Below are 26,871 nucleotides of genomic sequence, written 5' to 3'. Positions count from 1 at the left end.
TCAGCTGGTTGCACACCGTCTCTGGGACGAATGGGCGACTGTTGCGATGGAGCCTTGCGCTCCAGCAATACAACTTCACCATTCGCCACAAAAGGGGCCGTGACCACGGTAACGCAGACGGGCTGTCCCGACAAGGAGAGGTCGCGGACGGGCGCACGGGGGAACACCGGAGTGTGCTGCCCCCTAGCGCCCTCAAAAGGGGGGAGGTGTGAGGTAAATCCGGAGATATGACGATAAATCATGATATTCAAGTTATGTCAGGAAGCCCTCTCCTGGTGTCACCCCCCCTTTCCTTCACACAACTTGTTTAGCAACCCATCCCATGGCCATCTCCTGTGATATGGAAATTAGGTGATGTGGGAACAAAGGACACAGGATGACTCCCTGCCGTCACCCTGTAACAAGAGTTGTATCTCATTATAAGGCTCTGGAACTAGCCAGACAGAACGACTCCAGTAAAAAATGGTTCATATCTCGCAAGCCATATTTCCGATAAATACGGCAACCATAAAAATGGTGTTTTCGCATGCGGACGATGCTGGCACACCTTTTTTATGGGAGCGGGAGCTTGGGAAATACCCCAGGCGTGATATCAGCCAATGTGGAACTAGTAGACAAGTCATGAAACCTCTCGTTCTGTAGCTAAATTCATAACTGTCACAATGGGAGCATTGGCGTCCGCCTACGACGCTCCCAGGCCAAGTTATGGCCATATTCCATGTTGTGGATTTTGTCCATAACTCCAGCCAGGGGTGGAGCAGTGCTCCCTCTGAGGTCACGAAGGTAGGAGGGGACCTGGATTTGCCCAGGTTGATAACCCTACTTCGGCCATTTTCCAGTGTTCTTTCGCTGGGGGTCACGTGCAGGAAACATCTGTGGGAGTTCCTGGAAACCTGGTCTACAGCGCCCCCCTGTGGCCAGACGCACAAGGTAACTGATTGAATTGCATACCTGTCTGTAAACCATGCTTTATCTGTAACTGTACTCTGACATATGTATATTCTGTAGATTCCCTATTGTATATATTGTAGTTCTAGTGTGCTTTAGGCTGATTAAATTATATAATTAATCTTGGGCTGTTCTGTTATCTCGATCTTGAATCCCACGTCTGTGTGTTCGGCTAATAGTTACCGTAAATCGGTTGGTGGCAGCGAGTTTGTGCCAAGGATTATTGTGGGGAGGCCAGTGAGATTCGGGGAGATTTTATATATTCCGCCCGCGGAGGTCGGGGGAATATATACCCTACTCTCACCGGGGACCCTTCAATAATCGGCATAAGTAGTATAGCGGCCTCCTTGCTTATTGTCGGGCAATTCCATAATTGGCCTGACTATAAGAGGGGCGCTAGAGAGCGCGTCACGTGCTCTGTCTGTCGGTCGGGAGGTATAAAGGAGGGGTGACCCCACTTGTTACCCCCCGATTGTGACGTACTGGTAGCCAGCGCGGGGGATTTCTGAGTGACCCCCCGGTGGTTTGTGACAGCACCTTTCTTAGTCAAGGCCACCAAAGGGGCCACCAAAGTAGAGAAATGGGGTATGAACTGCCGGTAATAATTTATGAATCCTAAGAAGCGTTGCACCGCCTTCAAGGAATGAGGTTCGGACCATTCCAGGACAGCAGAGAGCTTCGCAGGATCCATAGCCAGGCCCTCTTGTGAGATAATGTAACCCAAAAAAGGCAATGAGGACTGCTCGAATACACATTTCTCGAGTTTAGCAAACAATGAGTGCTCCCTTAAACGGGAAAGGACAGGTCAGTCCTGTGTATACCAGGGCACACCGCTCTGCAATATACCGCAGTCATAGAGGAGCGGCCGGGGTACTCCGGGTCCGTACCCGAGGGTCCTCATCTACAGGTCAGTCCTGTGTATACCGGGGCACACCGCTCTGCAATATACCGCAGTCACAGAGGAGCGGCCGGGGTACTCAGGGTCCGTACCCGAGGGTCCTCATCTACAGGTCAGTCCGGTGTATACCGGGGCACACCGCTCTGCAATATACTGCAGTCACAGAGGAGCGGCGGGGTACTCAGGGTCCGTACCCGAGGGTCCTCATCTACAGGTCAGTCCTGTGTACACCGGGGCACACCGCTCTGCAATATACCGCAGTCACAGAGGAGCGGCCGGGATACTCAGGGTCCGTACCTGAGGGTCCTCATCTACAGGTCAGTCCTGTGTATACCGGGGCACACCGCTCTGCAATATACTGCAGTCACAGAGGAGCGGCCGGGGTACTCAGGGTCCGTACCCGAGGGTCCTCATCTACAGGTCAGTCCTGTGTACACCGGGGCACACCGCTCTGCAATATACCGCAGTCACAGAGGAGCGGCCGGGATACTCAGGGTCCGTACCTGAGGGTCCTCATCTACAGGTCAGTCCTGTGTATACCGGGGCACACCGCTCTGCAATATACCGCAGTCACAGAGGAGCGGCCGGGATACTCAGGGTCCGTACCTGAGGGTCCTCATCTACAGGTCAGTCCTGTGTATAACGGGGCACACCGCTCTGCAATATACCGCAGTCACAGAGGAGCGGCCGGGGTACTCAGGGTCCGTACCCGAGGGTCCTCATCTACAGGTCAGTCCTGTGTACACCGGGGCACACCGCTCTGCAATATACTGCAGTCACAGAGGAGCGGCGGGGGTACTCAGGGTCCGTACCCGAGGGTCCTCATCTACAGGTCAGTCCTGTGTATACCGGGGCACACCGCTCTGCAATATACCGCAGTCACAGAGGAGCGGCCGGGATACTCAGGGTCCGTACCTGAGGGTCCTCATCTACAGGTCAGTCCTGTGTATACCGGGGCACACCGCTCTGCAATATACCGCAGTCACAGAGGAGCGGCCGGGATACTCAGGGTCCGTACCCGAGGGACCTCATCTACAGGTCAGTCCTGTGTATACCGGGGCACACCGCTCTGCAATATACCGCAGTCACAGAGGAGCGGCCGGGGTACTCAGGGTCCGTACCCGAGGGTCCTCATCTACAGGTCAGTCCTGTGTATACCGGAGCACACCGCTCTGCAATATACCGCAGTCACAGAGGAGCGGCCGGGGTACTCAGGGTCCGTACCCGAGGGTCCTCATCTACAGGTCAGTCCTGTGTATACCGGGGCACACCGCTCTGCAATATACTGCAGTCACAGAGGAGCGGCAGGGTACTCAGGGTCCGTACCCGAGGGTCCTCATCTACAGGTCAGTCCTGTGTATACCGGGGTACACCGCTCTGCAATATACCGCAGTCACAGAGGAGCGGCCGGGATACTCGGGGTCCGTACCTGAGGGTCCTCATCTACAGGTCAGTCCTGTGTATACCGGGGCACACCGCTCTGCAATATACTGCAGTCACAGAGGAGCGGCCGGGATACTCAGGGTCCATACCCGAGGGTCCTCATCTACAGGTCAGTCCTGTGTATACCGGGGCACACCGCTCTGCAATATACTGCAGTCACAGAGGAGCGGCCGGGATACTCAGGGTCCGTACCCGAGGGTCCTCATCTACAGGTCAGTCCTGTGTATACCGGAGCACACCGCTCTGCAATATACTGCAGTCACAGAGGAGCGGCCCCGAGGGTCCTCATCTACAGGTCAGTCCTGTGTATACCGGGGCACACCGCTCTGCAATATACTGCAGTCACAGAGGAGCGGCCGGGGTACTCAGGGTCCATACACGAGGGTCCTCATCTACAGGTCAGTCCTGTGTATACCGGGGCACACCGCTCTGCAATATACTGCAGTCACAGAGGAGCGGCCGGGGTACTCAGGGTCCATACACGAGGGTCCTCCTCTACAGGTCAGTCCTGTGTATACCGGGGCACACCGCTCTGCAATATACCGCAGTCACAGAGGAGCGGCCGGGGTACTCAGGGTCCTCATCTACAGGTCAGTCCTGTGTATACCGGGGCACACCGCTCTGCAATATACTGCAGTCACAGAGGAGCAGCCGGGGTACTCAGGGTCCATACACGAGGGTCCTCATCTACAGGTCAGTCCTGTGTATACCGGGGCACACCGCTCTGCAATATACCGCAGTCACAGAGGAGCGGCCGGGGTACTCAGGGTCCATACACGAGGGTCCTCATCTACAGGTCAGTCCTGTGTATACCGGGGCACACCGCTCTGCAATATACCGCAGTCACAGAGGAGCGGCCGGGGTACTCAGGGTCCATACACGAGGGTCCTCATCTACAGGTCAGTCCTGTGTATACCGGGGCACACCGCTCTGCAATATACTGCAGTCACAGAGGAGCGGCGGGGTACTCAGGGTCCATACACGAGGGTCCTCATCTACAGGTCAGTCCTGTGTATACCGGGGCACACCGCTCTGCAATATACTGCAGTCACATAGGAGCAGCCGGGGTACTCAGGGTCCGTACCCAAGGGTCCTCATCTACAGGTCAGTCCTGTGTATACCGGAGCACACCGCTCTGCAATATACTGCAGTCACAGGGGAGTGGCCGGGGTACTCAGGGTCCGTACCCGAGGGTCCTCATCTACAGGTCAGTCCTGTGTATACCGGAGCACACCGCTCTGCAATATACTGCAGTCACAGGGGAGTGGCCGGGGTACTCAGGGTCCATACCCGAGGGTCCTCATCTACAGGTCAGTCCTGTGTATACCGGGGCACACCGCTCTGCAATATACTGCAGTCACAGAGGAGCGGCCGGGGTACTCAGGGTCCGTACCAGAGGGTCCTCATCTACAGGTCAGTCCTGTGTATACCGGGGCACACCGCTCTGCAATATACTGCAGTCACAGGGGAGTGGCCGGGGTCACATGTATATACAGCCCCACAGCGACAGTCACCACCGCATCCTTCCCAATGGGCGACACTCGCTCCTGACACAGTGTCACTGATAGTCACCAGTGCGCAGATCAGCAGATATTCCGGCACCACCACTTCCTCCTGTCACACCGCCCTCGAGGGGCGCCGCACTCCACACCGCGGATATCAGCACAGCGCAGGATTCACCCCGAGAACTGTCTATAATGCTGGAGAAAAGAACCCAGCGAGGAGCCACCGCAGCACACCACCGCTCAGACAGGCCACCATCGTATCAGGTGAAACGGAAGGTGAAAACAATTTGAGATGCTAAGCGCAGCAGCCGAGCCGGAGCCCCTGCACGCACTGCAGACCAGCCAAACCCCGCAAGCACACGGCAGAGGAGACGGACCCCCGCGTGCACAAATACGCAAAAACGCTTGCAGCAAATAAGCTGAGCCACACATGAACGCAGCAGACCTTGCATGAGACAGATGAGCCGGTCCCTGTACGCAAGCGGCAGACGAACCGGACCAAGCACGTTCGTACGCAGCAGACAAGCTGGAGAGAGCATGCACGCACGCGGCAGAGGAGCTGGATCCCGCACGCTGCAGACGAGCCGGACAGAGCATGCACGCGGCAGAGGAGCTGGATCCCGCACGCAGCAGACGAGCTGGAGAGAGCACGCACGCGGCAGAGGAGCTGATCCCGCACGCAGCAGACGAGCTGGAGAGAGCACGCACGCGGCAGACGAGCTGGATCCCGCACGCTGCAGATGAGCCGGACAGAGCATGCACGCGGCAGAGGAGCTGATCCCGCACGCAGCAGACGAGCCGGACAGAGCACGCATGCGGCAGGGGAGCTGGATCCCGCACGCTGCAGATGAGCCGGACAGAGCATGCACGCGGCAGAGGAGCTGGATCCCGCACGCAGCAGACGAGCTGGATCCCGCACGCGGCAGACGAGCTGGATCCCGCACGCGGCAGACGAGCTGGATCCCGCACGCGGCAGACGAGCTGGATCCCGCACGCGGCAGACGAGCTGGATCCCGCACGCGGCAGACGAGCTGGATCCCGCACGCGGCAGGCAAGCTGGATCCCGCACGCGGCAGACGAGCTGGATCCCGCACGCGCCAGACGAGCTGGACAGAGCACGCACGCGGCAGACGAGCTGGAGAGAGCAAGCACGCACGCAGCAGAGAAGCTGGATCCCGCACGCTGCAGATGAGCCGGACAGAGCACGCACATGGCAGACGAGCTGGAGAGAGCAAGCACGCACGCGGCAGACGAGCTGGAGAGAACAAGCACGCACACGGCAGAGGAGCTGGATCCCGCACGCTGCAGATGAGCCGGACATAGCACGCACGCGGCAGAGGAGCTGGATCCTGCACGCTGCAGATGAGCCGGACAGAGCACGCACGCGGCAGACGAGCTGGAGAGAGCAAGCACGCACGCGGCAGACGAGCTGGAGAGAACAAGCACGCACGCGGCAGACGAGCTGGAGAGAGCAAGCACGCAAGCGGCAGAGGAGCTGGATCCCGCACGCCGCAGATGAGCCGGACAGAGCACGCACGCGGCAGAGGAGCTGGAGAGAGCATGCATGCACGTGGCAGACAAGCTGGAGAGTGCAAGCACGCACGCGGCAGACGAGCTGGAGAGAGCAAGCACGCATGCGGCAGACGAGCTGGAGAGAGCAAGCACGCAAGCGGCAGAGGAGCTGGATCCCGCACGCCGCAGATGAGCCGGACAGAGCACGCACGCGGCAGAGGAGCTGGAGAGAGCATGCATGCACGTGGCAGACATGCTGGAGAGTGCATGCACGCACGCGGCAGACGAGCTGGAGAGCGCACGCTGCAGACGAGCTGGAGAGCGCATGCACGCACACGGCAGACGAGATGGAGAGCGCATGCACGCACGCGGCAGACGAGCTGGAGAGCGCATGCACGCACGCGGCAGACGAGCTGGAGAGCGCACGCTGCAGACGAGCTGGAGAGCGCACGCTGCAGACGAGCTGGAGAGCGCATGCACGCACACGGCAGACGAGCTGGAGAGCGCATGCACGCACGCGGCAGACGAGCTGGAGAGCGCATGCACGCACGCGGCAGACGAGCTGGAGAGCGCATGCACGCACGCGGCAGACGAGCTGGAGAGCGCATGCACGCACGCGGCAGACGAGCTGGAGAGTGCATGCACGCACGCGGCAGACGAGCTGGAGAGTGCATGCACGCACACGGCAGACGAGCTGGAGAGTGCATGCACGCACGCGGCAGAGGAGCAATCCTCATTACATCGGTGACGCTGATCTGCCTGGATATGGCTGGAGCAGACGATCACAGGGAAAGCTTTGAAGTAGTGTTTCACGTGGCTCCATAATGAGGGTGGTGTCCACGGCTCGGGCGGTGCTCACCTTCCACAGGACTCTTCCTGGAGCTCAGGCTTAATAGCGTCACGCTTGTTTCCAGTTCAGAGTCCACATCCATGAGTCCGATGTCTGCAGAGCCAGCGGTCCCATCCACAATGGCCATACTGGGATCCTCGCCGGTGTGCCCAGTGCCGATGGCTGGAAGAGCGGCAGGAGGGGAGCTCTTAGTGGTGCAATGAGCAGCAGCGATGAGTGGCGGTGGAGGGGAATCTGCCGGTAGTGGAGAGGACAGAGGCACGTGTGGAGAGGCGCATTCTGCGCTCAGATCTGTAGGGGGCGCTTGCTCCGGCGTGTCTGCTTCTTCCCCGGTCCCTTGCTCGTGCACACAGCTGTCCGTTGTCGGAGGATCGTAGCCGATGCCGTTCATTTCCTGAGCAGTCACCGGGGGGTCAGCAGCTTCGGGAAGCCCCAGCGCATCCTTGCATAGGTCCTCCTCTACCTCCTCATCCGTGGTGGCGGCTTCATCCAAAGGTGAATACTCCGGGGATGTGTTCTCATCATCGCCCAGGTGGCAGGGGAAGGCCGGAGCGGAGGCCTCCACCGCTGTGGGCACGCTGGCAATGACGGCTATAGTCCCCGGCGTCTGCAGCAGCTCAGGATGGGACTCGGTCGGCTGCTCCGGCACCGCACACTTGCCATGGTCGCTGGGCTCCGGGCGCACAGGGGTAGACGCTGGCAGGATGGACTCGGGTTTTGGCCTCTCCTCTACATAAAACAAAACAGTCATGAGTTAAATACTGGGGGCTGCAGGATATCAACAATCAATAACTACAGGAGGTAACCCGATCACTCGCCACTGACCGGACCCCACACTGCAGGATATCAACAATCCCAAACTACAGGAGGTAACCCGATCACTCGCCACTGACCGGACCCCACACTGCAGGATATCAACAATCACAAACTACAGGAGATAACCCGATCACTCGCCACTGACCGGACCCCACACTGCAGGATATCAACAATCACAGACTACAGGAGGTAACCCGATCACTCGCCACTGACCGGACCCCACACTGCAGGATATCAACAATCCCAAACTACAGGAGGTAACCCGATCACTCGCCACTGACCGGACCCCACACTGCAGGATATCAACAATCACAAACTACAGGAGGTAACCCGATCACTCGCCACTGACCGGACCCCACACTGCAGAATATCAACAATCCCAAACTACAGGAGGTAACCCGATCACTCGCCACTGACCGGACCCCACACTGCAGAATATCAACAATCACAGACTACAGGAGGTAACCCGATCACTCGCCACTGACCGGACCCCACACTGCAGGATATCAACAATCAATAACTACAGGAGGTAACCCGATCACTCGCCACTGACCGGACCCCACACTGCAGAATATCAACAATCACAGACTACAGGAGGTAACCCGATCACTCGCCACTGACCGGACCCCACACTGCAGGATATCAACAATCACAAACTACAGGAGGTAACCCGATCACTCGCCACTGACCGGACCCCACACTGCAGGATATCAACAATCACAAACTACAGGAGGTAACCCGATCACTCGCCACTGACCGGACCCCACACTGCAGAATATCAACAATCACAAACTACAGGAGGTAACCCGATCACTCGCCACTGACCGGACCCCACACTGCAGAATATCAACAATCACAGACTACAGGAGGTAACCCGATCACTCGCCACTGACCGGACCCCACACTGCAGGATATCAACAATCACAAACTACAGGAGGTAACCCGATCACTCACCACTGACCGGACCCCACACTGCAGGATATCAACAATCACAGACTACAGGAGGTAACCCGATCACTCGCCACTGACCGGACCCCACACTGCAGGATATCAACAATCACAGACTACAGGAGGTAACCCGATCACTCGCCACTGACCGGACCCCACACTGCAGAATATCAACAATCCCAAACTACAGGAGGTAACCCGATCACTCGCCACTGACCGGACCCCACACTGCAGAATATCAACAATCACAGACTACAGGAGGTAACCCGATCACTCGCCACTGACCGGACCCCACACTGCAGGATATCAACAATCAATAACTACAGGAGGTAACCCGATCACTCGCCACTGACCGGACCCCACACTGCAGAATATCAACAATCACAGACTACAGGAGGTAACCCGATCACTCGCCACTGACCGGACCCCACACTGCAGGATATCAACAATCACAAACTACAGGAGGTAACCCGATCACTTGCCACTGACCGGACCCCACACTGCAGAATATCAACAATCACAAACTACAGGAGGTAACCCGATCACTCGCCACTGACCGGACCCCACACTGCAGAATATCAACAATCACAGACTACAGGAGGTAACCCGATCACTCGCCACTGACCGGACCCCACACTGCAGAATATCAACAATCACAAACTACAGGAGGTAACCCGATCACTCGCTACTGACCGGACCCCACACTGCAGAATATCAACAATCACAAACTACAGGAGGTAACCCGATCACTCGCCACTGACCGGACACCACACTGCAGAATATCAACAATCCCAAACTACAGGAGATAACCCGATCACTCGCCACTGACCGGACCCCACACTGCAGGATATCAACAATCAATAACTACAGGAGGTAACCCGATCACTCGCCACTGACCGGACCCCACACTGCAGAATATCAACAATCACAAACTACAGGAGGTAACCCGATCACTCGCTACTGACCGGACCCCACACTGCAGAATATCAACAATCACAAACTACAGGAGGTAACCCGATCACTCGCCACTGACCGGACACCACACTGCAGAATATCAACAATCCCAAACTACAGGAGATAACCCGATCACTCGCCACTGACCGGACCCCACACTGCAGAATATCAACAATCAATAACTACAGGAGGTAACCCGATCACTCGCCACTGACCGGACCCCACACTGCAGGATATCAACAATCAATAACTACAGGAGGTAACCCGATCACTCGCCACTGACCGGACCCCACACTGCAGAATATCAACAATCACAGACTACAGGAGGTAACCCGATCACTCGCCACTGACCGGACCCGACACTGCAGGATATCAACAATCACAAACTACAGTAGATAACCCGATCACTCACCACTGACCGGACCCAAAACTGCAGAATATCAACAATCACAGACTACAGGAGGTTACCCGATCACTCGCCACTGACCGGACCCCACACTGCAGAATATCAACAATCACAAACTACAGGAGGTAACCCGATCACTCACCACTGACCGGACCCCACACTGCAGGATATCAACAATCACAAACTACAGGAGGTAACCCGATCACTCGCCACTGACCTAACCCCACACTGCAGGATATCAACAATCACAAACTACAGGAGGTAACCCGATCACTCACCACTGACCGGACCCCACACTGCAGGATATCAACAATCACAAACTACAGGAGGTAACCCGATCACTCGCCACTGACCGGACCCCACACTGCAGAATATCAACAATCACAGACTACAGGAGGTAACCCGATCACTCGCCACTGACCGGACCCCACACTGCAGAATATCAACAATCACAGACTACAGAAGGTAACCCGATCACTCGCCACTGACCGGACCCCACACTGCAGAATATCAACAATCACAGACTACAGGAGGTAACCCGATAACTCGCTACTGACCGGACCCCACACTGCAGGATATCAACAATCACAAACTACAGGAGGTAACCCGATCACTCGCCACTGACCGGACCCCACACTGCAGGATATCAACAATCACACACTACAGGAGGTAACCCGATCACTCGCCACTGACCGGACCCCACACTGCAGAATATCAACAATCACAAACTACAGGAGGTAACCCGATCACTCGCCACTGACCGGACCCCACACTGCAGGATATCAACAATCACAAACTACAGGAGGTAACCCGATCACTCACCACTGACCGGACCCCACACTGCAGGATATCAACAATCACAAACTACAGGAGGTAACCCGATCACTCGCCACTGACCGGACCCCACACTGCAGGATATCAACAATCACAAACTACAGGAGGTAACCCGATCACTCGCCACTGACCGGACCCCACACTGCAGGATATCAACAATCACAAACTACAGGAGGTAACCCGATCACTCGCCACTGACCGGACCCCACACTGCAGGATATCAACAATCACAAACTACAGGAGGTAACCCGATCACTCGCCACTGACCGGACCCCACACTGCAGGATATCAACAATCACAAACTAAAGGAGGTAACCCGATCACTCACCACTGACCGGACCCCACACTGCAGGATATCAACAATCACAAACTACAGGAGGTAACCCGATCACTCACCACTGACCGGACCCCACACTGCAGAATATCAACAATCACAAACTACAGGAGGTAACCCGATCACTCGCCACTGACCGGACCCCACACTGCAGGATATCAACAATCACAAACTAAAGGAGGTAACCCGATCACTCACCACTGACCGGACCCCACACTGCAGGATATCAACAATCCCAAACTACAGGAGGTAACCCGATCACTCACCACTGACCGGACCCCACACTGCAGAATATCAACAATCACAAACTACAGGAGGTAACCCGATCACTCGCCACTGACCAGACCCCACACTGCAGGATATCAACAATCACAGACTACAGGAGGTAACCCGATCACTCGCCACTGACCGGACCCCACACTGCAGGATATCAACAATCACAAACTACAGGAGGTAACCCGATCACTCGCCACTGACCGGACCCCACACTGCAGGATATCAACAATCACAAACTACAGGAGATAACCAGATCACTCGCCATTGACCGGACCCCACACTGCAGGATATCAACAATCACAAACTACAGGAGGTAACCCGATCACTCGCTACTGACCAGACCCCACACGGCAGGATATCAACAATCACAAACTACAGGAGGTAACCCGATCACTCACCACTGACCGGACCCCACACTGCAGAATATCAACAATCACAAACTACAGGAGGTAACCCGATCACTCACCACTGACCGGACCCCACACTGCAGAATATCAACAATCACAGACTACAGGAGGTAACCCGATCACTCGCCACTGACCGGACCCCACACTGCAGAATATCAACAATCACAAACTACAGGAGGTAACCCGATCACTCGCCACTGACCAGACCCCACACTGCAGGATATCAACAATCACAAACTACAGGAGGTAACCCGATCACTCGCCACTGACCGGACCCCACACTGCAGGATATCAACAATCACAGACTACAGGAGATAACCCGATCACTCGCCACTGACCGGACCCCACACTGCAGGATATCAACAATCACAAACTACAGGAGGTAACCCGATCACTCGCCACTGACCGGACCCCACACTGCAGAATATCAACAATCACAAACTACAGGAGGTAACCCGATCACTCGCCACTGACCGGACCCCACACTGCAGAATATCAACAATCACAAACTACAGGAGATAACCCGATCACTCGCCACTGACCGGACCCCACACTGCAGAATATCAACAATCACAGACTACAGGAGGTAACCCGATCACTCGCCACTGACCGGACCCCACACTGCAGAATATCAACAATCACAAACTACAGGAGATAACCCGATCACTCGCCACTGACCGGACCCCACACTGCAGAATATCAACAATCACAAACTACAGGAGATAACCCGATCACTCATCACTGACCGGACCCCACACTGCAGGATATCAACAATCACAAACTACAGGAGGTAACCCGATCACTCGCCACTGACCGGACCCCACACTGCAGGATATCAACAATCACAAACTACAGGAGGTAACCCGATCACTCGCCACTGACCGGACCCCACACTGCAGAATATCAACAATCACAAACTACAGGAGGTAACCCGATCACTCGCCACTGACCGGACCCCACACTGCAGAATATCAACAATCCCAAACTACAGGATGTAACCCGATCACTCGCTACTGACCGGACCCCACACGGCAGGATATCAACAATCACAAACTACAGGAGGTAACCCGATCACTCGCCACTGACCGGACCCCACACTGCAGAACATCAACAATCACAAACTACAGGAGGTAACCCGATCACTCGCCACTGACCGGACCCCACACTGCAGGACATCAACAATCATAAACTACAGGAGATAACCCGATCACTCGCCACTGACCGGACCCCACACTGCAGGACATCAACAATCACAGACTACAGGAGATAACCCGATCACTTGCCACTGACCGGACCCCACATTGCAGAATATCAACAATCACAGACTACAGGAGGTAACCCGATAACTCGCCACTGACCGGACCCCACACTGCAGAATATCAACAATCACAAACTACAGGAGGTAACCCGATCACTCGCCACTGACCGGACCCCACACTGCAGGATATCAACAATCACAGACTACAGGAGGTAACCCGATCACTCGCCACTGACCGGACCCCACACTGCAGAATATCAACAATCACAAACTACAGGAGATAACCCGATCACTCATCACTGACCGGACCCCACACTGCAGGATATCAACAATCACAAACTACAGGAGGTAACCCGATCACTCGCCACTGACCGGACCCCACACTGCAGGATATCAACAATCACAAACTACAGGAGGTAACCCGATCACTCGCCACTGACCGGACCCCACACTGCAGAATATCAACAATCACAAACTACAGGAGGTAACCCGATCACTCGCCACTGACCGGACCCCACACTGCAGAATATCAACAATCCCAAACTACAGGATGTAACCCGATCACTCGCTACTGACCGGACCCCACACGGCAGGATATCAACAATCACAAACTACAGGAGGTAACCCGATCACTCGCCACTGACCGGACCCCACACTGCAGGACATCAACAATCATAAACTACAGGAGATAACCCGATCACTCGCCACTGACCGGACCCCACACTGCAGGACATCAACAATCATAAACTACAGGAGATAACCCGATCACTCGCCACTGACCGGACCCCACACTGCAGGATATCAACAATCACAAACTACAGGAGGTAACCCGATCACTCACCACTGACCGGACCCCACACTGCAGGACATCAACAATCACAGACTACAGGAGATAACCCGATCACTCGCCACTGACCGGACCCCACACTGCAGGATATCAACAATCACAGACTACAGGAGGTAACCCGATCACTCGCCACTGACCGGACCCCACACTGCAGGATATCAACAATCACAGACTACAGGAGGTAACCCGATCACTCGCCACTGACCGGACCCCACACTGCAGGATATCAACAATCACAGACTACAGGAGGTAACCCGATCACTCACCACTGACCGGACCCCACACTGCAGAATATCAACAATCACAAACTACAGGAGGTAACCCGATCACTCGCCACTGACCGGACCCCACACTGCAGGATATCAACAATCACAAACTACAGGAGGTAACCCGATCACTCACCACTGACCGGACCCCACACTGCAGAATATCAACAATCACAGACTACAGGAGGTAACCCGGTCACTCGCCACTGACCGGACCCCACACTGCAGAATATCAACAATCACAGACTACAGGAGGTAACCCGATCACTCACCACTGACCGGACCCCACACTGCAGAATATCAACAATCACAGACTACAGGAGGTAACCCGATCACTCACCACTGACCGGACCCCACACTGCAGAATATCAACAATCACAGACTACAGGAGGTAACCCGATCACTCGCCACTGACCGGACCCCACACTGCAGGATATCAACAATCACAAACTACAGGAGGTAACCCGATCACTCGCCACTGACCGGACCCCACACTGCAGGATATCAACAATCACAAACTACAGGAGGTAACCCGATCACTCGCCACTGACCGGACCCCACACTGCAGGATATCAACAATCCGAAACTACAGGAGGTAACCCGATCACTCGCCACTGACCGGACCCCACACTGCAGGATATCAACAATCACAGACTACAGGCGGTAACCCGATCACTCGCTACTGACCGGACCCCACACTGCAGAATATCAACAATCACAGACTACAGGCGGTAACCCGATCACTCGCCACTGACCGGACCCCACACTGCAGAATATCAACAATCACAAACTACAGGAGGTAACCCGATCACTCGCCACTGACCGGACCCCACACTGCAGGATATCAACAATCACAAACTACAGGAGGTAACCCGATCACTCGCCACTGACCGGACCCCACACTGCAGAATATCAACAATCACAGACTACAGGAGGTAACCCGATCACTCGCCACTGACCGGACCCCACACTGCAGGATATCAACAATCACAGATTACAGGAGGTAACCCGATCACTCGCCACTGACCGGACCCCACACTGCAGGATATCAACAATCACAAACTACAGGAGGTAACCCGATCACTCGCCACTGACCGGACCCCACACTGCAGAATATCAACAATCACAGACTACAGGCGGTAACCCGATCACTCGCCACTGACCGGACCCCACACTGCAGCACAACTACAGGAGATAACCCGATCACTCGCCACTGACCGGACCCCACACTGCAGAATATCAACAATCACAAACTACACGAGGTAACCCGATCACTCGCCACTGACCGGACCCCACACTGCAGAATATCAACAATCACAAACTACAGGAGGTAACCCGATCACTCGCCACTGACCGGACCCCACACTGCAGAATATCAACAATCACAAACTACAGGAGGTAACCCGATCACTCGCCACTGACCGGACCCCACACTGCAGGATATCAACAATCACAAACTACAGGAGGTAACCCGATCACTCGCCACTGACCGGACCCCACACTGCAGGATATCAACAATCACAGACTACAGGAGGTAACCCGATCACTCGCCACTGACCGGACCCCACACTGCAGAATATCAACAATCACAGACTACAGGAGGTAACCCGATCACTCGCCACTGACCGGACCCCACACTGCAGAATATCAACAATCACAGACTACAGGAGGTAACCCGATCACTCGCCACTGACCGGACCCCACACTGCAGGATATCAACAATCACAGATTACAGGAGGTAACCCGATCACTCGCCACTGACCGGACCCCACACTGCAGAATATCAACAATCACAAACTACAGGAGGTAACCCGATCACTCGCCACTGACCGGACCCCACACTGCAGGATATCAACAATCACAGACTACAGGAGATAACCCGATCACTCGCCACTGACCGGACCCCACACTGCAGAATATCAACAATCACAAACTACAGGAGGTAACCCGATCACTCGCCACTGACCGGACCCCACACTGCAGAATATCAACAATCACACACTACAGGAGGTAACCCGATCACTCGCCACTGACCGGACCCCACACTGCAGGATATCAACAATCACAAACTACAGGAGGTAACCCGATCACTCGCCACTGACCGGACCCCACACTGCAGAATATCAACAATCACAGACTACAGGAGGTAACCCGATCACTCGCCACTGACCGGACCCCACACTGCAGAATATCAACAATCACAGACTACAGGAGGTAACCCGATCACTCACCACTGACCGGACCCCACACTGCAGAATATCAACAATCACAGACTACAGGAGGTAACCCGATCACTCGCCACTGACCGGACCCCACACTGCAGGATATCAACAATCACAGATTACAGGAGGTAACCCGATCACTCGCCACTGACCGGACCCCACACTGCAGGATATCAACAATCACACACTACAGGAGGTAACCCGATCACTCGCCACTGACCGGACCCCACACTGCAGAATATCAACAATCACAGACTACAGGAGGTAACCCGATCACTCGCCACTGACCGGACCCCACACTGCAGGATATCAACAATCACAGATTACAGGAGGTAACCCGATCACTCGCCACTGACCGGACCCCACACTGCAGGATATCAACAATCACACACTACAGGAGGTAACCCGATCACTCGCCACTGACCGGACCCCACACTGCAGAATATCAACAATCACAGACTACAGGAGGTAACCCGATCACTCGCCACTGACCGGACCCCACACTGCAGAATATCAACAATCACAGACTACAGGAGGTAACCCGATCACTCACCACTGACCGGACCCCACACTGCAGAATATCAACAATCACAGACTACAGGAGGTAACCCGATCACTCGCCACTGACCGGACCCCACACTGCAGGATATCAACAATCACAGATTACAGGAGGTAACCCGATCACTCGCCACTGACCGGACCCCACACTGCAGGATATCAACAATCACAAACTACAGGAGGTAACCCGATCACTCGCCACTGACCGGACCCCACACTGCAGGATATCAACAATCACAGACTACAGGAGGTAACCCGATCACTCGCCACTGACCGGACCCCACACTGCAGAATATCAACAATCACAGACTACAGGAGGTAACCCGATCACTCGCCACTGACCGGACCCCACACTGCAGGATATCAACAATCACAGACTACAGGAGGTAACCCGATCACTCGCCACTGACCGGACCCCACACTGCAGGATATCAACAATCACAGACTACAGGAGATAACCCGATCACTCGCCACTGACCGGACCCCACACTGCAGGATATCAACAATCACAAACTACAGGAGGTAACCCGATCACTCGCCACTGACCGGACCCCACACTGCAGGATATCAACAATCACAAACTACATGAGGTAACCCGATCACTCGCCACTGACCGGACCCCACACTGCAGCACATCAACAATCACAGACTACAGGAGATAACCCGATCACTCGCCACTGACCGGACCCCACACTGCAGGACATCAACAATCACAAACTACAGGAGGTAACCCGATCACTCGCCACTGACCGGACCCCACACTGCAGGATATCAACAATCACAAACTACAGGAGGTAACCCGATCACTCGCCACTGACCGGACCCCACACTGCAGGACATCAACAATGACAAACTACAGGAGGTAACCCGATCACTCGCCACTGACCGGACCCCACACTGCAGGACATCAACAATCACAAACTACAGGAGGTAACCCGATCACTCGCCACTGACCGGACCCCACACTGCAGGACATCAACAATCACAAACTACAGGAGGTAACCCGATCACTCGCCACTGACCGGACCCCACACTGCAGAATATCAACAATCACAGACTACAGGAGGTAACCCGATGACTCGCCACTGACCGGACCCCACACTGCAGGATATCAACAATCACAAACTACAGGAGGTAACCCGATCACTCGCCACTGACCAGACCCCACACTGCAGGATATCAACAATCACAAACTACAGGAGATAACCCGATCACTCGCCACTGACCGGACCCCACACTGCAGGATATCAACAATCACAAACTACAGGAGGTAACCCGATCACTCGCCACTGACCGGACCCCACACTGCAGGACATCAACAATCACAAACTACAGGAGGTAACCCAATCACTCGCCAATGACCGGACCCCACACTGCAGGATATCAACAATCACACACTACAGGAGGTAACCCGATCACTCACCACTGACCGGACCCCACACTGCAGAATATCAACAATCCCAAACTACAGGAGGTAACCCGATCACTCGCCACTGACCGGACCCCACACTGCAGGATATCAACAATCACAAACTACAGGAGGTAACCCGATCACTCGCCACTGACCGGACCCCACACTGCAGGATATCAACAATCACACACTACAGGAGGTAACCCGATCACTCACCACTGACCGGACCCCACACTGCAGGACATCAACAATCACAGACTACAGGAGATAACCCGATCACTCGCCACTGACCGGACCCCACACTGCAGAACATCAACAATCACAGACTACAGGAGGTAACCCGATCACTCGACACTGACCGGACCCCACACTGCAGAATATCAACAATCACAGACTACAGGAGGTAACCCGATCACTCGCCACTGACCGGACCCCACACTGCAGAATATCAACAATCACAAACTACAGGAGGTAACCCGATCACTCGCCACTGACCGGACCCCACACTGCAGGATATCAACAATCACAAACTACAGGAGGTAACCCGATCACTCGCCACTGACCGGACCCCACACTGCAGGATATCAACAATCACAAACTACAGGAGATAACCCGATCACTCGCCACTGACCGGACCCCACACTGCAGGATATCAACAATCACAGACTACAGGAGGTAACCCGATCACTCGCCACTGACCGGACACCACACTGCAGGATATCAACAATCACAAACTACAGGAGGTAACCCGATCACTCGCCACTGACCGGACCCCACACTGCAGGATATCAACAATCACAAACTACAGGAGGTAACCCGATCACTCGCCACTGACCGGACCCCACACTGCAGAATATCAACAATCACAAACTACAGGAGGTAACCCGATCACTCGCCACTGACCGGACCCCACACTGCAGGATATCAACAATCACAAACTACAGGAGGTAACCCGATCACTCGCCACTGACCGGACCCCACACTGCAGAGAAAACAGCGAGAGGCCGAGGACCAAAACTAAAGGAGCCGAGAGACTCCGAGACCTCAGTGCAGAGAGGAGACAAGGGAAGACCCCCACATGGAGGAAGCCGAGGAGCCGCCACCAATATCAGCACTGCTTACCAAGACCACAGCAAGATAAGACAATAGGAAGGAGAGGAAAGGGTTAATGGAAAGAAAAAAAACAGCCTGCACTGATCCTGAGTTACCTCCTGTATTATACTCCAGAGCTGCACTCACTATTCTGCTGGTGCAGTCACTGTGTACATACATTACTGATCCTGAGTTACCTCCTGTATTATACTCCAGAGCTGCACTCACTATTCTGCTGGAGCAGTCACTGTGTACATACATTATATTACTGATCCTGAGTTACCTCCTGTATTATACTCCAGAGCTGCACTCACTATTCTGCTGGTGCAGTCACTGTGCACATACATTACATTACTGATCCTGAGTTACCTCCTGTATTATACTCCAGAGCTGCACTCACTATTCTGCTGGTGCAGTCACTGTGTACATACATTACTGATCCTGAGTTACCTCCTGTATTATACTCCAGAGCTGCACTCACTATTCTGCTGGTGCAGTCACTGTGTACATACATTACTGATCCTGAGTTACCTCCTGTATTATACTCCAGAGCTGCACTCACTATTCTGCTGGAGCAGTCACTGTGTACATACATTATATTACTGATCCTGAGTTACCTCCTGTATTATACTCCAGAGCTGCACTCACTATTCTGCTGGTGCAGTCACTGTGCACATACATTACATTACTGATCCTGAGTTACCTCCTGTATTATACTCCAGAGCTGCACTCACTATTCTGCTGGTGCAGTCACTGTGTACATACATTACATTACTGATCCTGAGTTACCTCCTGTATTATACTCCAGAGCTGCACTCACTATTCTGCTGGTGCAGTCACTGTGCACATACATTACATTACTGATCCTGAGTTACCTCCTGTATTCTACTCCAGAGCTGCACTCACTATTCTGCAGGTGCAGTCACTGTGTACATACATTACTGATCCTGAATTACCTCCTGTATTATACTCCAGAGCTGCACTCACTATTCTGCTGGTGCAGTCACTCTGTACATACATTACTGATCCCGAATTACCTCCTGTATTATACTCCAGAGCTGCACTCACTATTCTGCTGGTGCAGTCACTGTGCACATACTTTACATTACTGATCCTGAGTTACCTCCTGTATTATACTCCAGAGCTGCACTCACTATTCTGCTGGTGCAGTCACTGTGTACATACATTACTGATCCTGAGTTACCTCCTGTATTATACTTCAGAGCTGCACTCACTATTCTGCTGGTGCAGTCACTGTGTATATACATTACTGATCCTGAGTTACCTCCTGTATTATCCTCCAGAGCTGCACTCACTATTTTGCTGTTGCAGTCACTGTGTATATACATTACTGATCCTGAGTTACTTCCTGTATTACACTCCAGAGCTGCACTCACTATTCTGCTGATGCAGTCACTGTGTACATACATTACATTACTGACCCTGAGTTACCTCCTGCATTATACTCCAGAGCTGCATTCACTATTCTGCTGGTGCAGTCACTGTGTACATACATTACTGATCCTGAGTTACCTCCTGTATTATACTCCAGAGCTGCACTCACTATTCTGCTGGTGCAGTCACTGTGTATATACATTACTGATCCTGAATTACCTCCTGTATTATACTCCAGAGCTGCACTCACTATTCTGCTGGTGCAGTCACTGTGTACATACATTACTGATCCTGAGTTACTTGCTGTATTATACTCCAGAGCTGCACTCACTATTCTGCTGGTGCAGTCACTGTGTATATACATTACACTACTGATCCTGAGTTACCTCCTGTATTATACTCCAGAGCTGCACTCAATATTCTGCTGGTGCAGTCACTGTGTACATACATTACATTACTGATCCTGAGTTACCTCCTGTATTATACTCCAGAGCTGCACTCACTATTCTGCTGGTGCAGTCACTGTGTACATACATTACTGATCCTGAGGTACCTCCTGTATTATCCTCCAGAGCTGCACTCACTATTTTGCTGGTGCAGTCACTGTGTACATACATTACTGATCCTGAGTTACCTCCTGTATTATATTCCAGAGCTGCACTCACTATTCTGCTGGTGCAGTCACTGTGTACATACATTACTGATCCTGAGGTACCTCCTGTATTATCCTCCAGAGCTGCACTCACTATTTTGCTGGTGCAGTCACTGTGTACATACATTACTGATCCTGAGTTACCTCCTGTATTACACTCCAGAGCTGCACTCACTATTCTACTGGTGCAGTCACTGTGGTGTACATATATTACTGATCCTGAGATACCTCCTGTATTATACTCCAGAGCTGCGCTCTCTATTCTGGAGGTGGAGTCTCTGCACTGATCTGTGTTCGCTGCAGGGTATGGGGGCTGGGGGGCTCCTACCTGTTTTGTGCTCCCGGGCGGCAGTGAGATGAGGGCTCTCCACAGTGCCATACACCACTGGACTGTGCTCAGGAGCCGGGTTTGGCAGCTGCTGGGATTTGAAGTACAAAAGAGGATGATAATGAGCGCGGGAACAGAAAATCTAGCGAAACAGGGAGAAAAGCGAGGCAGACAGCACAACAGAAAATCCCAAAATGAGGAGGGTTAGGAAGTGACAGCAGAACATGCGGGACGGAGGGGAAAGAGAAGGCGGGACGGAGGGGGAAAGAGAAGGCGGGACGGAGAGGGGGAAAGAGAAGGCGGGACGGAGAGGGGGAAAGAGAAGGCGGGACGGAGGGGGAAAGAGAAGGCGGGACGGAGAGGGGGAAAGAGAAGGCGGGACGGAGAGGGGGAAAGAGAAGGCGGGACGGAGGGGAAAGAGAAGGCGGGACGGAGGGGAAAGAGAAGGCGGGACGGAGGGGAGAGAGAAGGCGGGACGGAGGGGGGAGAGAAGGCGGGACGGAGGGGGGAGAGAAGGCGGGACGGAGGGGGGAGAGAAGGCGGGGCGGGGGAGAGAAGGCGGGGCGGGGGAGAGAAGGCGGGGCGGGGGGAGAGAAGGCGGGGCGGGGGAGAGAAGGCGGGGCGGGGGAGAGAAGGCGGGGCGGGGGAGAGAAGGCGGGGCGGGGGAGAGAAGGCGGGGCGGGGGAGAGAAGGCGGGGCGGGGGAGAGAAGGCGGGGCGGGGGAGAGAAGGCGGGGCGGGGGAGAGAAGGCGGGGCGGGGGAGAGAAGGCGGGGCGGGGGAGAGAAGGCGGGGCGGGGGAGAGAAGGCGGGGCGGGGGAGAGAAGGCGGGGCGGGGGAGAGAAGGCGGGGCGGGGGAGAGAAGGCGGGGCGGGGGAGAGAAGGCGGGGCGGGGGAGAGAAGGCGGGGCGGGGGAGAGAAGGCGGGGCGGGGGAGAGAAGGCGGGGCGGGGGAGAGAAGGCGGGGCGGGGGAGAGAAGGCGGGGCGGGGGAGAGAAGGCGGGGCGGGGGAGAGAAGGCGGGGCGGGGGGAGAGAAGGCGGGGCGGGGGAGAGAAGGCGGGGGCGGGGGAGAGAAGGCGGGGCGGGGGGAGAGAAGGCGGGGCGGGGGAGAGAAGGCGGGGCGGGGGGAGAGAAGGCGGGGCGGGGGAGAGAAGGCGGGGCGGGGGAGAGAAGGCGGGGCGGGGGAGAGAAGGCGGGGCGGGGGAGAGAAGGCGGGGCGGGGGAGAGAAGGCGGGGCGGGGGAGAGAAGGCGGGGCGGGGGAGAGAAGGCGGGGCGGGGGAGAGAAGGCGGGGCGGGGGAGAGAAGGCGGGGCGGGGGAGAGAAGGCGGGGCGGGGGAGAGAAGGCGGGGCGGGGGAGAGAAGGCGGGGCGGGGGAGAGAAGGCGGGGCGGGGGAGAGAAGGCGGGGCGGGGGAGAGAAGGCGGGGCGGGGGAGAGAAGGCGGGGCGGGGGAGAGAAGGCGGGGCGGGGGAGAGAAGGCGGGGCGGGGGAGAGAAGGCGGGGCGGGGGAGAGAAGGCGGGGCGGGGGAGAGAAGGCGGGGCGGGGGAGAGAAGGCGGGGTGGGGGAGCGTGAAACAAAAAAGAAGCACAAATCACAAACAAAATAGGAGTCAATTCAAGTAAATTTAAGGTGAGAAAGAAAAGGAAACATAAAAAGAAGGAAAGAGAAAGACATTACAATCAGGAGAGATGGACAGAGACGTAACCGCATCGCCTGACACAAGAGCTGACACTCACTACAACGAGCCTCGGGCTGATGACCCCACCAATGCTCCACTATCAGCCACGTACCCTGCGATATGAACCCTGAGGAGACGCCCGCCCCAGCAAGTAAAGACGCCAGGAGAAATCTGCAGAGGTCAGCTCCACCGGCCGAGCTCCCGAAAATAAAGCTACAGGCAGCCGCGGCTCCGGCCCCCCACACGCATGTCCCCGGCCCCCCACACGCACGTCCCCGGCCCCCCACACGCACGTCCCCGGCCCCCCACACGCACGTCACCGGCCCCCCACACGCACGTCACCGGCCCCCCACACGCACGTCACCGGCCCCCCACACGCTTTGTTTCCTGGAAAGCCGCCTCTCAGGTAGGATCATCCACGTTGAAGTCCCTCTTCCTACCCCTGAATCCACCATCAGAGTGAGGACCGCTGTATACGAAGCGGATTTACCCCAGAGTCATCTAAGTTGGTCCCAAACTGCGGTCACCGGGGACAGATCCGCACAGGTGGGAGCATCAGCCCGGGGTCTAGGGTGCAGCACATCACAGTAGTCGATCCCGTGTACAGAGACTATTGCACAGCTCCGCAGATAGCCGGCCTGGCTGGATCACAGGACCAGTACTGTGGGTATGGAAAGTATTCACATCCCTTTACATTTTTCCCGTCTTTGTTGCATTGCAGCCATTTGATAAATCCTCATTAATGTACACTCTGCCCCCCATACCCCATCTTGACAGAAAAAAACAAAAATGTAGACATTTTTGCAAATTTATTAAACAAGAAAACCTGAAATCTCACATGGTGATAAGTATTCAGCCCCTTTGCTCAGTATATCACATGGTCATAAGTATTCAGCCCCTTTGCTCAGTATAACACATGGTCATAAGTATTCAGCCCCTTTGCTCAGTATAACACATGGTCATAAGTATTCAGCCCCTTTGCTCAGTATATCACATGGTGATAAGTATTCAGCCCCTTTGCTCAGTATATCACATGGTGATAAGTATTCAGCCCCTTTGCTCAGTATATCACATGGTGATAAGTATTCAGCCCCTTTGCTCAGTATATCACATGGTGATAAGTATTCAGCCCCTTTGCTCAGTATAACACATGGTCATAAGTATTCAGCCCCTTTGCTCAGTATATCACATGGTGATAAGTATTCAGCCCCTTTGCTCAGTATATCACATGGTGATAAGTATTCAGCCCCTTTGCTCAGTATATCACATGGTGATAAGTATTCAGCCCCTTTGCTCAGTATATCACATGGTGATAAGTATTCAGCCCCTTTGCTCAGACACTCATATGTAAGTCCCATGCTGTCCATTTCCTCCTCCTTCATTGGGGTCCAGCTGTGTGTAATTACACTGATAGGATGTGATTTGGAAAGGCGCACACCTGTGTATATAACACCTCACACCTCACACTGCATGTGTGATGAAAAGGGGTGTGGTAGGAAGCGGAAGCTACACCCCCCCTTTCCACCACCCTGCCTGCTCTCTAGCGCCCCTCTTATAGTCAGGCCAATTATGGAACTGCCCGACAATAAGCAAGGAGGCCGCTATACTACTTATGCCGATTATTGAAGGGTCCCCGGTGAGAGTAAGGTATATATTCCCCCGACCTCTGCGGGCGGAATATATAAAATCTCCCCGAATCTCACTGGCCTCCCCACAATAATCCTTGGCACAATTCGCTGCCACCAACCGCTTCACGGTAACTATTAGCCGAACACACAGACGTGGGATTCAAGATCGAGATAACAGAACAGCCCAGGATTAATTATATAATTTAATCGCCTAAAGCACACTAGAAACTACAATATATACAATAGGGGATCTACAGAATATACATATGTCAGAGTACAGTTACAATCAAAGCATGGGTTACAAACAGAGGCAGATCATGCAGTTACCTTATGCATCTGGCCACGGGGGGGGCGCTGTAGACCAGGGCCCCAGGGACTTTCTCACAGGTGTAGCACACTTGACCCCCGAGCAAAGACGAGCTAAGAATGGCTGAACTGGGTTTATCAAAGTGGCTACAATCCCTGTCCCCTCCTACCTGTGACCTCACAGGGGAGCACCGCTCCACCCCTGTCTTGACTCTAAAATAATATCCCAAAGTGATTATTGGCCATACCTCTGCCTGGGAACGTCGTAGGCGGACGCCAATGCTCTCATTGTGACAGTTATGATTTTACCTTCACAATGATAGGACATATGGCTGGTCTGCTGGTCCCCCACTGGCCAATATCAAGTATGGGCTACCTACAAAGGTCCCACACCTAAATAAAATATGTGCTGGGATCGTCAGCCTGCCCTGATGCCAGATTTCTGCCTGACAAATTTATAGGAAGCACGGCTCACGAAATAGTCAACATTTATTCCTGGTGGCGGTCTGTGTGGGGACTGCAGGATGCCTGTTAATCTGTGACTTCTTCCACAGCGTCCCAGAGGGGGTCTTCCTTCTCTTTTGTGTTCTCAAGGCCTGAACAGGACACCTAAGTTCCATATCAGAGGGGATTACCTTTTGCTCAAGCCACTGCTAAACAGACAATTTCCTCAGGTTCATTAGCATACTGATTGAAGCTTGACAAGATGGCGGCTATATGAATATGGCTTATAGCTCAGAATATATCCCTATGTCCTCACAGCATGTCACACCAAGTGACAATAATGAGGCCAAAGGAACTGCCCAAGGAGCTCAGAGACAGAATTGTGGCAAGGCACAGATCTGGCCAAGGTTAGAAAAGAATGTCTGCAGTACTCAAGGTTCCTCAGAGCACAGTGGCCTCCGTAATCCTTACATGGAAGAAGTTTGGGACCAGCAGAACTCTTCCTAGACCCGGCCGTCCAGCCAAACTGAGCAATCGTGGGAGAGGAGCTTTGGTGAGAGAGGTAAAAAGAAGAACCCCAAGATCACTGCGGCCGAGCTCCAGAGACGCAGTAGGGGGATGGGAGAAAGCTCCACAAAGTCACCTGTCACTGCAGCC

General features: G+C 54.5%; 1 protein-coding gene across 11 annotated transcripts in view; it reads right to left on the bottom strand.

Annotated features, from left to right (window-relative positions):
* EIF4G3 (eukaryotic translation initiation factor 4 gamma 3) overlaps positions 1–26,871 on the bottom strand; it is a 90,721-nt gene that overhangs the window by 43,383 nt on the left and 20,467 nt on the right. For 5 of the 11 annotated variants that reach the window (XM_075327933.1, XM_075327927.1, XM_075327929.1 and 2 more), the window contains 2 exons: positions 22,161–22,302; positions 7,166–7,885 (listed from right to left, as the gene is read on the bottom strand). In XM_075327933.1, the coding sequence (XP_075184048.1) occupies positions 7,166–7,885; positions 22,161–22,302 (862 nt within the window). The remainder of the gene's footprint in view (positions 1–7,165; positions 7,886–22,160; positions 22,303–26,871) is intronic. The other 6 variants (XM_075327932.1, XM_075327931.1, XM_075327934.1 and 3 more) reach the window with 2 other exon arrangements.

Source organism: Anomaloglossus baeobatrachus, chromosome 11, assembly GCF_048569485.1.
Source record: "Anomaloglossus baeobatrachus isolate aAnoBae1 chromosome 11, aAnoBae1.hap1, whole genome shotgun sequence".
Taxonomy (NCBI): Eukaryota; Metazoa; Chordata; class Amphibia; order Anura; family Aromobatidae; genus Anomaloglossus; species Anomaloglossus baeobatrachus.
The sequence above is the reverse complement of the archived record's forward strand: the minus strand, read 5'-3'. Positions and strand labels throughout refer to the sequence as shown.